Source organism: Amphiura filiformis, chromosome 5 (genome assembly GCF_039555335.1).
Source record: "Amphiura filiformis chromosome 5, Afil_fr2py, whole genome shotgun sequence".
Taxonomy (NCBI): domain Eukaryota; kingdom Metazoa; phylum Echinodermata; class Ophiuroidea; order Amphilepidida; family Amphiuridae; genus Amphiura; species Amphiura filiformis.
This window is the reverse complement of record NC_092632.1, coordinates 75,441,163-75,454,374: the sequence shown is the minus strand read 5'-3', so window position 1 is coordinate 75,454,374 and position 13,212 is coordinate 75,441,163. Positions and strand designations below refer to the sequence as shown.

Sequence of the window (13,212 nt, the reverse complement as noted above, 5' to 3'; positions counted from 1 at the left end):
TTGTTGGTTCCTTTGGTGCTGGATGTTAACGGTACATAGGACAAGGTAAAACCTACTATGAGAAGGTTTAGTTTTAGTATGCTGTGCTGACCAAACATAATAGCATGGGCAATTTCTACAGAATTGGATAATGGGTCAACCAGCTAGTGTCAGGCACAGTAAATATTCAAACTAGCGTATTGGGAGAAATGTGAAGAAAACTCAGGCAGCAAATGCAGTAAGTAACATACAGCTAGGGATCGTATATTAAAAAAGCAAGTCATTGGTCCTGTCAAATATGTGTATGCACAATTGCACATCAAGGTTCAGCATAATCAGTGACTGTTCATCAGTATTATTTTTCTTTTATTTTTTTACAATTGTTTTTGTATAATTGACTATAAATACTGTCCCTTCTGTAATCAAAAGAGATTTGTTATATATTAACTTCACATTTGACATAGCACCATAAAAAAGTGGCTCAATTAAAGCACATTTGCTCAAGCAAATAAATGAATCCACATTAAATTGCCAAAAAATTTACGGTTCATTTTTAGAGTATCTTGGTACTGGTAGACTGGCGATTTACAGATACAACTGCCGCTGATTGAAGAAATGCAGCAAATGTATGATGCTTGATACATAGGTTATGTGACAATGTCATGTTTTATTTTTGCTTTTCCAAACCATGAAAATCGGATGATAAAAGATTGACAGATATTTTAAAAGTTGATTTTTAACAGGACAACAACAATGGCTGGATAGAGAGCAATATCTTGTTCTCTACCTTCCCTTTTATTGGGCTATTCCATTTAAAATCCACACTACCCCTGTGGAAGATTAAGTAAATATCTGCCACAGAGGTAGTATGAATTTCAATTTGAATGAGCACATTAGGCAGCTCCATTTGAATTACATACACCCTCTGAGAAAGATTCAACCTGAATCTTCCACAGAGGGAGGGCGAGTTTAAAATGGAGCTGCCTAATGTGTTACACTGTAAACTGAAAAGGTCCTAAGAAGGACAAATCAACCTAAGAGTTAATACCCTACTATAATGGGGAATTATCTCTACACTCCTTTGTGCCTCAATTCAACTTAGGCAAAGTTAGGGCACTAAAGAATTGAATTTAGGGCACTTTTTAGGACACCACTTCACTTAACAAAGGCAATCACTTCACTTTTAGGACAGCCACTTCACTTCAAGTGGGTTTCCTGGGAAGTGAAGTGGTTCCATTATTATGTGAAGTGGGTGTCCTAAAAAGTGCCCTAAATTCAATTCTTTATTGACCTAACTTTGCCTAAGTTGAATTGAGGCACAAAGGAGTGTAGAGATAATTCCCCATTGTAGTAAGGTATTAACTCTTAGGTTGATTTGTCCTTCTTAGGACCTTTTCAGTTTACAGTGTTAATTCCATTTGAAATTCATACTCCCCCTGTGGAACATATTTCCAAAATCTTCCACAGGGGTAGTGTGGATTTTAAATGGAACAGCCCATTGTGCAAACAAAAGCCAGGGTTGAAAACCTCTAATATGGTCTATACCTATTTACATGTGTGCAACTTTGATCAGCCTACAGGAATGTTCCTAATCCTTCATGACATGCTGGTTATCATGAGGGTGACTCAAGCATATGCACAACACAGTGGTACAGACAGGCATGCACAAATACCGGTGTGGGTGCACTAAGCAAGTCAACCAGTCATGATTGCTAACCAGCCATTTAATGCTAAAGATCACATGCACACACATCACAGGATGTTGAAAATGCCTCTAGTTGTATCTCTTGCTTTTATAACAATACTGCCAGCTGAACAAATTATGTAGATAGGTATATCATCACTGTTCTGGCAAAACCTCATAGCTCCAATAGCTGCTAGGTGTTACATATTTACATAACACATAGCAGCTATTGGAGTTACAAGGTTTTGCATTTTGCAGGTTTCCATACTATGATGGTGGTAGGTGATACATACATCAGATTCTAAATTGCACTGGTTCTCTCTTATAAAAGTTTCAGAGAGAGAGATGGTACGTGACGTTTGTTAATTTACCAAGATGAGTAAAAGATTACTCTCAGACTTGAACATTTACGATTGAAAATGAAATATTTATGATCTATTGTCTTAAATGCAATTGCATGCTCTATGAACGAAATGACAACCTCATCTTAAATGTATGTTAAAACTTGCACTGAGAATGTCTATAGTCTGTATGTATATCTACCTCGAATCGCCGGCCCAGGGTCACCGGCACTAGCTTTGAAGTTTAGCATGTTCTGCGTTAGCTTAAGCATTACTTGGTGCATGTACATACTTTTACACATGCGATCAACATGCTGCATATATACACACAAGAAACTACGCTAAGCCAACACAGTACATGCTGAACTAGCTAGTGTTGGTGACTCGAGGTAGATATACAGACCATAGAGTGTGCAAGTGGGTTGAGCATTCAAGTAAGATTATATTTCTTGGTGCAACTATGTAATACTGCATTGATATGTTACTGCATTTGTTCGTCATGTTCCTTTTTAATATGGACATCCTCTTGACCAGTGTCCTCTTCGACCTGAAACACAAAATTAATGAGGCTGTTAGTCATCCTTTCTTCAAAAGAAACTATAGGCAAAATATCAAACTCTTGATCATGAGAGGAGGTACCTTCTGTGTCAGCTATGTTTGCCCCGTAAGTGTGTGGTCTTTGCATAGTACGCTCAATGCTAATATCTGTGCGTACCCAAGTTCGATATTTGCCTATATGCGAATTGCGAAACCCTACCTAGCAGTGTTCGAAATAAGCACTTATCCTCTTGTCCTCTTGTCCAAAAATCTACCTAGTATAAATTCACTATAACACAACCCAGGTGTCACAGCATGTATGATTTATGTGATGGGCTTGTATTCATGAGAAAAAATGTATCAACTAAATTGATCAAAAGAGCATTGGCTCTCATTAAAGTTGTTCCTTGTTATGCAAATGAGACAGTTTACACTCCCTAGCTTTTACACTGAGATTTCGGGACTTGTTCTTTGTTATGCTAAAAACCTTCCGTATTTTACATGCTCAAGGCCATTTCTACACAAGTGAATGAGCATGAAAAGAGTCTACCACACGACTATTTGGTGCAAACTTAATATTACATTAGTGTACTCAGGGATTGTAATGATACGACAATTTTCAGCTCAGTCACTATCGAAGGGCTCTTTTATTCAATTTGCGCCAAAATCCAACATCCCATCCAAATGGTCTCAAGAACTCGGCAATGAGTGACACGCTGTTTATTCAATTAAACCCAAAATTCAACTTACCACATCTATGGCATGTGCCATAGCCACCATAATAATACCCAGGCATGCCTGGATCATAATTATCATCTATAACTTCTATGGGGTCGGTGCCTTCGCCATCAGATATGACGATAGGATCATTGCGACGGTTCTGGTGATGCATTTGCTGGTGAGGTTGTCCACGGTGACCGTGATGATAGCCACGATTATGATGCTGCTGTTGCTGATGATGTTGCTGTTGATGTTGCTGTTGTTGCTGTTGATGATATACTGGAATAGGAATGGGAGGTTCTTGTTGACGTGGAAATATTATAGCCGAGGTAGGTGGTCTTGAATTTTCATTTTGTTGTTCTGCAAGAAATTACAAATCAAAACAATTCAGTTCAAAATTCATGCATATTGTGTTGAACATTGTGAGAGGTATCTTTGGTGAAAAGCTGCCATACTTGGTGTCAGGGATAATGTGGATATTTAACTCATCCCACGCGGGTGTCGACTGCAGACGACAAGTTCCAATTTTTCTAATATTCAAAAATTTCAGAATTGTAAATATTCATGACCATATTTGGAATCAGCATGAAAAATGCATTAAAATAAGTACAAACAAGCCTAGTATTGGTTCAGTGGTTCTTAAGTTAGCTCTTGATCTTTTTAAGAAAATATCTCAAAAATTGGACTTTTTATGATGTTTTAATATGTTGAAACCTATGGTTAACATGTCCTTCATTACAACTTGGAAATCCAGAGCCAAATCTCTTCTTTCTCTCATCACCACAGGTATATAGCATGGGACACAACCTTAATTTGGCCGACCCAATTTTATTGACCTTCCTATGGCCTTGCATCTCCAAGATTGACAAAAAATCTAAAAACATATAAAGCTTTAGGTAAGTGCCTCGACACTTGATTCATTTCCATCTAATTTGCAATTACATATTTCGACCCAAATGTAAATATGCAAAGTGGAATTCTATTTCATCATCTCACATATAATCAGTATGCTTGGAAATGTCAAATTTCCTGTTATTCACAAACAGTGAAACCACATAATTTTTCCAGACGTATTACTCTACCATCTTATATTCAAGACATTTGGATTGAATTCTTATTTCCTCAATTCACGTATCTAGATATAACCACAAAAGTCTTTATCATTTTAGAAGTTGAAACTGATAAGATTTATTTCTTTCGGTTTACCATAGTAACGGTAAATTAACAGATTTGCTTACAAATTTCTCAGACCTGGTGATAGCATCGGTGTAAGACATACGACCAGGCGATATCATATTAGACCTGCTGTAAACTCATCTCTGATACTTTCATACCAAATGGTAATGAATCTCAGGTGACTTTGTAATCGAATACTAACTTTGAATGAAAACTCCTCTAATATCTCTTCGATTTTCAAGATGTCCTATAGAATTACATACATGTGTGACTGCAGAGTCATGGTTCCGTTACAATACGACACTGATACTCCGATACATTACCAGACACTATCAATCTAACAGGATTTATAGCTGTCCATGTACCATTTCATTTCAGTATGTCTAGCTGTAGGTCATCATTTCTATTTTATTTCCATTCATAAGTTTCAAATATTTAAAACTTAACTGTATACATTTGATAAGAGAAATCCTCGCTATAATCTACTCCAAACTCCAGTCCAGTGACACCTCATTAATTTCCCTGGACCGTTGGATGCATTGTATGAGGTATTAGCATTTCTCTTTGAAAAAAATTCAATAAAACAGGGCTGTAGTACTAGTTTTGATGCCCCTCTAGTAAACCTAGACCTAATCCTACCCAGGAAAAGATACATAAGGTCTCACATATGTCTTACTTTTTCTCTCAATGATGATAGCATCTCTTCTGTCCTTCATTTCTTCACTTAGTTTTTCAACCATCTTGTCAATATAGTTATCTAGTACAATGGAACGGTTATGAGAAAGGACAACTGTCCTACAGACTGGACACTCCCTCTTCTTATTCATCCATGTTAGAATACAGTAATTACAGAAAGAGTGTGAACAGTTCAGAGTAGTTGCCTGTAGAGAAAAAAATATAGAGAAAAGTTAATACTTTGAATCATATTTGTTTCATATTAGGCCAAAAAAAAAAAACATGTTTGTTTCCTGTAGCAGGTCAAAAAAGTCAAATGCGAAATGCATTTTTTTATTTTTTATTATTTTTATAATCCATGTCTTCAAATGAAAAAAAAAACACCTTTTTTATTGCAAATTGGAATGGAATTTTACAGTGGGTCTCTCCAACACACACAAAAATCATATTTCTTCATATTCAAGAACATTTATGACCCCCTATCAACCTGCAGTAGTTTTTCACTATGCTCGTTTGTTGTGTAATGTGTAAATGTTTTCTCCAGTAGTGTTTTATATTATTTTTGTGTGATTTTTCCAGGTTTTTTTTCTTTGTAAGTTAAAAAAAATTTCAAATGCGCACAATAAGCCGTCAAAAACGAAATTACCATTTGAATGAGAAGACACTTAAGAGGTCAAAACTCCTGAAGCAAACATTCCCCATTTTAAACAGGCCAAGTTTATTCAGCTTATAATTGGCAAGAAAATTGCGACTCATAACATTGTGTATTGATATAGAATAACATGGATGCAGTTTTACGCAACACTTACGCTAGTTGCGCATTGCATAATGTGTGACTGCCGCACGCTTATGTGAATGTATGTGATCGTAAGTGGGACTTATTATTTACATGTGCAGTAACAAAAACTTTACCAATAGAGGCTGTCAGCCTTTAGCCATCTTGTGAATACAAATGATCTGTGTGTTCATGCGTCGGACACTACGCGCAGGGTGCAGCTTGCTACGCAGCTGTTATCACGCATCAACGCAGTGATTTTGCTGCTCACGTATGGAGATCGAACGACCATCACAGCGTGTACCCTCAAGATGGCGGCATATGACATCATGCTGACGGCCTCTATTATAAGCCGAACAAACTTAAATAGGTATTCAGTTCAGAGAAGTTTAATATCTTACTTCTCATAAATATGTTTGATAATTTTTTAATCAATATTATATTTTTAGTTTGCTCTAACAGCTAGATACTTCTACAGCTAATATGACTAATTGAGCTATTCCAGTTGGAATCCTTACACCCCTACAACCTTAATCTTCCACACAGGGAGTGTGAATTTCAAATGGAGTTACCTCAATGACCGACTCCATTTGATATCTACACCCCCTGTGTGGGAGATTAAAGTCACATCTTCCAAAGTGTCTGTATGGGTTTCAACTGGAATAGTCCATTGTACCTCTATTGTCATCTTTTCAGTCCCTCCCTCCCTACACTTTACTAGGCCAGATGATTCTTACAAAATGAAAACATACAGATGGGCATAGGCCGGACACCATGTGTGCTCAGAGGAGGCTTAAAGGCATTCCTACAATGCACTATGATTGGGAAATTTGATCAATATAACCTAATTTTAAAGGCAAAGTCCCCATTGCCACACACACAAAATGGTAATTTTAAAACTGCAGCCAACAAGCTAATAGTTGAGACTTATGACTGATATTTGATTTTCTTACAGGAAACATTCATATTGTCCCACTGCATTAATTTTATTCCTAAGTCTCGATGTTTTGAATGTTAAATAATAGGATGAAAACACCAGATATTTGCACACAATCCCAATGCAAGGTATGATCAACTGACAACTGTACCACATGTGTACAAAAGCCAGACATACAAGGTCAGAAACCCCATTGGGTTGTGGGAATGTCTTTAAACATCCTCTGATGTGTGCTTGTATGTTGGGACTGCCTTGCCATGCATCAACCAAATTTAAACAAGTGAATAAATACATTCACATGCATACAAATTAGGCCAAATAAAACACAAACTGAATGATTTTGCTCAATGTACAATTTCACATTATAGCAAGAAAGTCTACATCATACCTGCATGAAAAATTCTGAGCAGATACTACAGGTGAGTTCTGTTTCCATGACGTCTGTGATGTTCTGCAATGCCTCTGCTCTTGCCCTCTGAAGAATCTCTTCCTGTTGCTCCTTCTCTAATTTGCTTTCATTTAGCTATAAAAATGATAAATAAAATTGATAAAATCAATTATTTTAACCCAGGATTTTAACATTTTCCTTGCCATTTGAGTGCAAATATTTGTGCTCAATAAATGTGCGCCAAAATGTACTTGCGCCCCCTTTTCCACTTGCAAGAAAATACATGATCCCTTCCCAAAAAAACTTTGCTTGCCTCTTCCCCACCTATATTTCATTTCACCTTGAGTTTGGATGTGAGGTAGGTACTTATTCTGTTAGGCGATGCCGCAGTGCCACTGCCAGTATCAAATCACATGCGCAAACAAAAACCCACTGACACCACTACCAAATTTGAGGTGAAACTAAGTATTCACCCTTGGGGAAGGTACACTTACAAGTAATTGATGTGGAGATGGAATAGTTACTGATTTCATGTCAAAGCTTTTTGTAAAATTAAGGACGCCAGATGGAGAATGTATTGTCATTGGTAAAGGGAATTCCTACTATACTCTGATCAGCTTGTAATAGGCAGGACTCATAACATCGTGGATTGATATAGAATGGCGTACACACAGTTGGGCGTAGCACCTACACAAACTGCGTATTGCGTGACCGACGCCTGCTTTTGTGAATTTACACCAGGTGTAAGTTTAGACTTTATTGACTCGCACAGTAATAAAAACCAAAGAAAGCCACGCCTATTACGAGCTGATCATAGTATAAGTGTATTAAATGTAAATACAAGAAATCGGGACATAACACAACCAATCGGCACAAGATATGACACATTAATTAACTCTTATTGAACCTGTCTCACTAGTACATAAATAAGCCATCTCTATTAATATGTTGATGTTGTACTAATGAATAAAGTCTTACTTCATTCTTCAGATTAGAGTATTCCTTTTCTTTATGCGCTATGACTTCTTCCAGTTTGGCTTTCTCTGCTTCCAATTTCATCTGCAAATCTTTGTTTTTCTCCTCCAGTTTTCTCTCTAATTCCTCTTGCAAACTCTCTTCCACTCTCTGCTTCTCATTCTATTTTATACAGAAGGAAAGAAATCAAAATCTCAAAAAATTGGCTATTTTACGGTGGAAAACATACATGAAATAATATCACTAAATTGGTATGAAAAAGAATACCGCATAGGCTCTTGTGCTAATAAGTGCACAGTTAGGCTTAAAGTGGTACTGCGTGATCCACAGCCTCATCCCCCAACACACTCCAAAAAAGGTTTTTATACCATCGGAAACCTAGGACTTCATGTTTGTACGCATAAACATTTTGCACATTCGGTCACTTGACAAAGATATCATTAGCATTTTCTGGCTGTCTAATGCCATAAATTAAAACAGTAGTGGCCTATGGGGTACTGTAATATATAACAAAATATATAATAACATGTACTTATCGTAACTCGCAATTGCATGTCAGAATCAACTAAAATTTAGGAAATGAGCTTGTTTTGTGTGTGGATATCAATTGAACCATACCCTTATATGTACAGGAGGATGCTAGAATCACGAAATACCCTTTAAAGATAAGTTTGCTTGAAGAATATTGATATTACTGTACTACGTTTAGTTCCTTTTTGCTTGCATACATGTACATTTACATGTATAAAATCAAATCAAAAATCAAATCTCATCAGCAATGAAAAATATGTGATGGTACTAAAATCAATAATTTGATTCCTAACCAAAAGGGAACTAGCAAAAATATCACTACAAATGAAGACAAATCCACTTTGACTGATGTATGGCCTATATAAATGCACTTCGCAAATCATTAGATATAATTGAAATTTTTAAATAAATATGAAGCTAACACCTTTGAAGATGAAAAATGATCATTATCTTTGTTTACTTAAATCTAAAAATAGGGACGGCGGTCCCAGATAGGTCGTCCGAAGATATGAGATAAATGTTTTTTTAATTTTCAGCCTATTTTAAAAGTTGACCTCAAATGACCTTTGACTTTAGTGTGTGACCTTGAATACCACTATTACATGAAAGTTCCTATAGTAAAGCTATGGCTTAAGTTTGGTTGCAATTGGATTTGAACTGTTCACATGAGTCCAGATTTTTCATTTTCAGCATATTTACAAGTTGACCTCAAATGACCCTTGACCTCAGTATGTGACCGTAAATATCGCCAATACATGAAAGGCAACCATAATTCAGCTATGACCCATGTTTGATATAAAATCGGACAGGTTGAGCCCATATTTATTGGTCGAGCTATGAGTTTGAATCCAATATTTTACAACTCACAGCGAGACCAATAAATATTGGGCGTGAAGCATCCAATTTTATCATTATTATGTGTTGGATCCAATATTTTCACACACTTGGATCCATCAAAACATAATAATGGTTGCATTAGGGCTCATATTGAAATACCCTACCACGTTTTCACACAGAAAGAAGGCTGGATTCCCCTCGCTAAGCGCGTGCCTCAGGAAAGCTCGGTCATAAAATGGATGGATTATATGCATCAGTGATACACCCTGCCCAGGATTTTAACAAAAGAAGGCTAGCACAGGAAAGCTGCAGGATGGCGCACACCTTCCTGTGTAAGGGAATTTCAATATGAGCCCTTAGGATTTTAATTCTTCATATGAGACCAAATTAACACATACACACAGCCTGTTGGCTGGACACACACAGACTGATGGACACACGACTTGTGATGCCATAAGGTCTTTCCTTTGGACGACCTGAAAATTGAAAATCACATATTTGTAAACTCACTATCTCTCATTCTAAAATAAGGGTAATAACTTAAACGTAACAACTTCCATTTTTCACTAGCAGACTTTACACCACCCACATTTTAACTGCCAAAAAAATGCGATCTGTCACTACATAACAAGAATGAACTGTTTCATGTCCATGAAAATACACGCTTATTTCTTATTGTAAGAAAGATATCCTTTCCTCTTGAAGTTTGGGTTTTATTATGTTTCAGTTTGGTTATTTAATGGCATAAAGTCTTCTCATGAGAAGGATGTTGACAAGTCATTCCAAATAGCCACAAATATTGGGATATTTGGAATGCCTTATTATGGATCGCACGTTTTGCCCCATTGCCAGCATTCAATTGAATATACACTAGTGTGGTGCCGAAGCCATTTATATCTTCCCTCATTCTGCGCGCGAAACCATAAATGGTCATTCTTTACATTTGGTATGGGAAATCCAGGCTGCTACTGAAGGGTCTCTTATCATGGATTGTGTGAATTAACTTTGGTTAGCTAAGCAGGAGCATCTAGGAGGAAAAAAAGGTTCAAATTTGTTTGACCCAAGTCTCAATAAGACACCGACTGACACAATGCACCAATGTACCAATTTCCATGGCAACGAAGCAGCAAACATCCACAAAAAGACACGCTCTCATCTCCTGAAAGGTTGTATACAGAAGTTCTTACACAACAAGGACACTTACTCGCCATCTGAATTTGAGCTTGGAAGCCATCTCAATGTCACCGTCACCATTTCAAAATTTGAAGAAAAAATCCTTGTTTAATAATTTGTGGAAATTTAGCATGCCTAAAAAGATAGGACTAAATCATTACCATGTGATATAATTAAATTTTAACAATGGTAATTTGTTTGATCTTTTTCAATTTTTATTTTGAATTTGAAAAATGTCAGCAACAAAATTGAGGCTTTTTTATCATCTCTTCGTTTTTTTCCATAACACTATGATTTGGCCCAAGACTACTTCCCACTGAGACAATGTTGTAGCTATGTCTAGTTGAAAACAGTTGATAGTGATTTAATGATTGATTGCATGATTGATTGATCAATCTATTGATTTATTTTTGAGTGTCAACTTAAAAATCGCAAGAGTAAAGTTAATTTCTAGTTGTCCTCAGCAACAGCAGAGATGGAAATTGTGAATTGGAAGGCAGTTTGATTCTAGAGTTGATCCAAAAAAATATTGGGGAAAACAGTTTTAAACAAAATGCAAACAAGAGTTTTGGTTTTTCAGTAATTCTAAACTATGTCACAAAATGATATCATTTGAGAAATAAATTTTGAAAAATAAATTAAATCAGTTTTGGATTGCTTAAAAATGATCATTTTGGTTTTCTGATTTCTACAACACTGGCTCAATTGTTACGCTCAAAGTGACGAAAAAAAAAATGTTTTAATCGTAATCACACTAATGCTCACACACTAACTGCATGAAACGTATGTACATGCATTAGTAAATAACCTATATGGTTAATTATAATCAATAAAAAAAATTCTGAGATATCTTACGGATCAGCAGACCTTGCGTCGCCGGAGGTGCAGCGTTGAATTCTTTAAGCAAACCCTCTCATTGGGTATTCTTCGGCATTCACATTTTATCTGGGCTATATATATATCCACGTTCCTAGATTGGTCTCCAGTAAAGGTAGTAAGACGACACAATTTTGATAATTGAAGAGCTTAAACTCACACTGCAGAACACAATTTGCACATGTTTTGGTTGAAAAGAGCCATGTTTCGAGATAACATGGATTATTTCATCATAAAAACCCTATTCTTCTTTCTACTTTCTTTTAGATAATTTAAACGGTCATCTTGACCCTTTAAAACGGTCGTGTTGACCCTTTAATGAGTGACCTGCATATTCACTCTATTGTAATTTTCATTTAGCATGTTTAGCAGTCGATTCTTTTGACCACTCTATGACATACCTCAACATTGGGGAATTCACAGTGGCAGTAAAACAAATTATATATTTCCATCAAGCAGTTTACTTCATCCGTATTCGCTGAATAATTCAAATTCTTTTACTGATATCGAGATGCGTTTTATGTCAACTTTCAATAGGGAATTGATCAATTCTTCCTATTCTATTGAGGAAAGCGTAGAACCCAGTATTTTGTTTTGTTACTTCAAACAAAAAATGCTTGCAACTGATCAACTGTTAATGTTACCGTTTTAAAGCAACTTGGAATAATGATCATGAGTGGAGATGTTAGTTATTCAAAGCCCGTAAAAAGACTTTTTAATTTTAATTCATCCACAGGCCCAAACTTCTCTTATTTTCCCCCTATTATCAATCATCTTTGCACCGGGCCCATTTTCAGTAGCTCTCATATTCCCATGAGGATGTTAAAGATATTATGATCCACCAAAATAGCAATAATGCTCATATATATATCCTGGATAAGGGCCGATGATGTGATTGGGCAAGTACTGAGCACAGAATGCAAGAAAGCCACACCTGCAGTGCTGCTCGTTGTGATTCCAACTGCTGCAACATCATCTCCTCCTTGTCCCTAATCTCCTTCTCCAAAGTCGTCTTCATTTCTTTCTGCAACTCTTGCAGATTCTTGTCTTTCTCTTCTAGTTTTTTCGACCACTCTTCCTGAAGTTGAGCCTCAACTCGCTGTTTCTCCCACAGAAGTTCCTCCCTCTGGGCTCGTAGCTGTTCCATCATCATGGCTTCTTTCTCTTGTACCTATTTTTGGGTGAAGAAATTTTAAATATTGTTATTTACTTGTGATAAAAACATCAATGGTCAAAAGGTGATGAATCTATACAGAGGAGAAAATGCTTGAGTAATACAGTGTGCTGTTACATGTTACTGCGGAGTGTTCTCAGATAATCTTGGTATCATTAACATACAGTACTTTATTTAAGTCTCTCACCAATTCCCGGGTACCTGATTTCCTACCTGTCCTTGGCCTACCCGGGTCAACAGGTTACCCAAACTCCCCTCCCCCCCACCATTTTTTTCCCAAAAATTGAAGAAGTTATAGACCCTTAATAATTGTTATTCAAGGTTGTAAAGCAGAGAACTACTGCAGCTAAAAAAAAATTGTAATTTCTTTTTTCTAAGCTGGATAAAGTGCGGTTTAATTACTTTTGCTTCTATTGAACATCTAACAATGCATA

At 36.5% G+C, this 13,212-nt stretch overlaps 1 protein-coding gene across 2 annotated transcripts in view; it reads right to left on the bottom strand.

The window, feature by feature from the left end:
- Window positions 1–1,412: 1,412 nt before the first annotated feature.
- The window catches only part of LOC140153718 (E3 ubiquitin-protein ligase rnf8-B-like), a 33,429-nt gene continuing 21,629 nt past the window's right edge, over window positions 1,413–13,212 (bottom strand). Inside the window, exons 4-9 of one of the 2 annotated variants that reach the window (XM_072176542.1) lie at window positions 12,539–12,775; window positions 8,191–8,349; window positions 7,213–7,347; window positions 5,114–5,318; window positions 3,292–3,621; window positions 1,413–2,551 (exon numbers count right to left, since the gene is read on the bottom strand). In XM_072176542.1, coding sequence (XP_072032643.1) covers window positions 2,514–2,551; window positions 3,292–3,621; window positions 5,114–5,318; window positions 7,213–7,347; window positions 8,191–8,349; window positions 12,539–12,775 — 1,104 coding nt within the window. In that variant the 3' untranslated portion in view covers window positions 1,413–2,513. The remainder of the gene's footprint in view (window positions 2,552–3,291; window positions 3,622–5,113; window positions 5,319–7,212; window positions 7,348–8,190; window positions 8,350–12,538; window positions 12,776–13,212) is intronic. The other variant, XM_072176544.1, reaches the window with a different exon arrangement.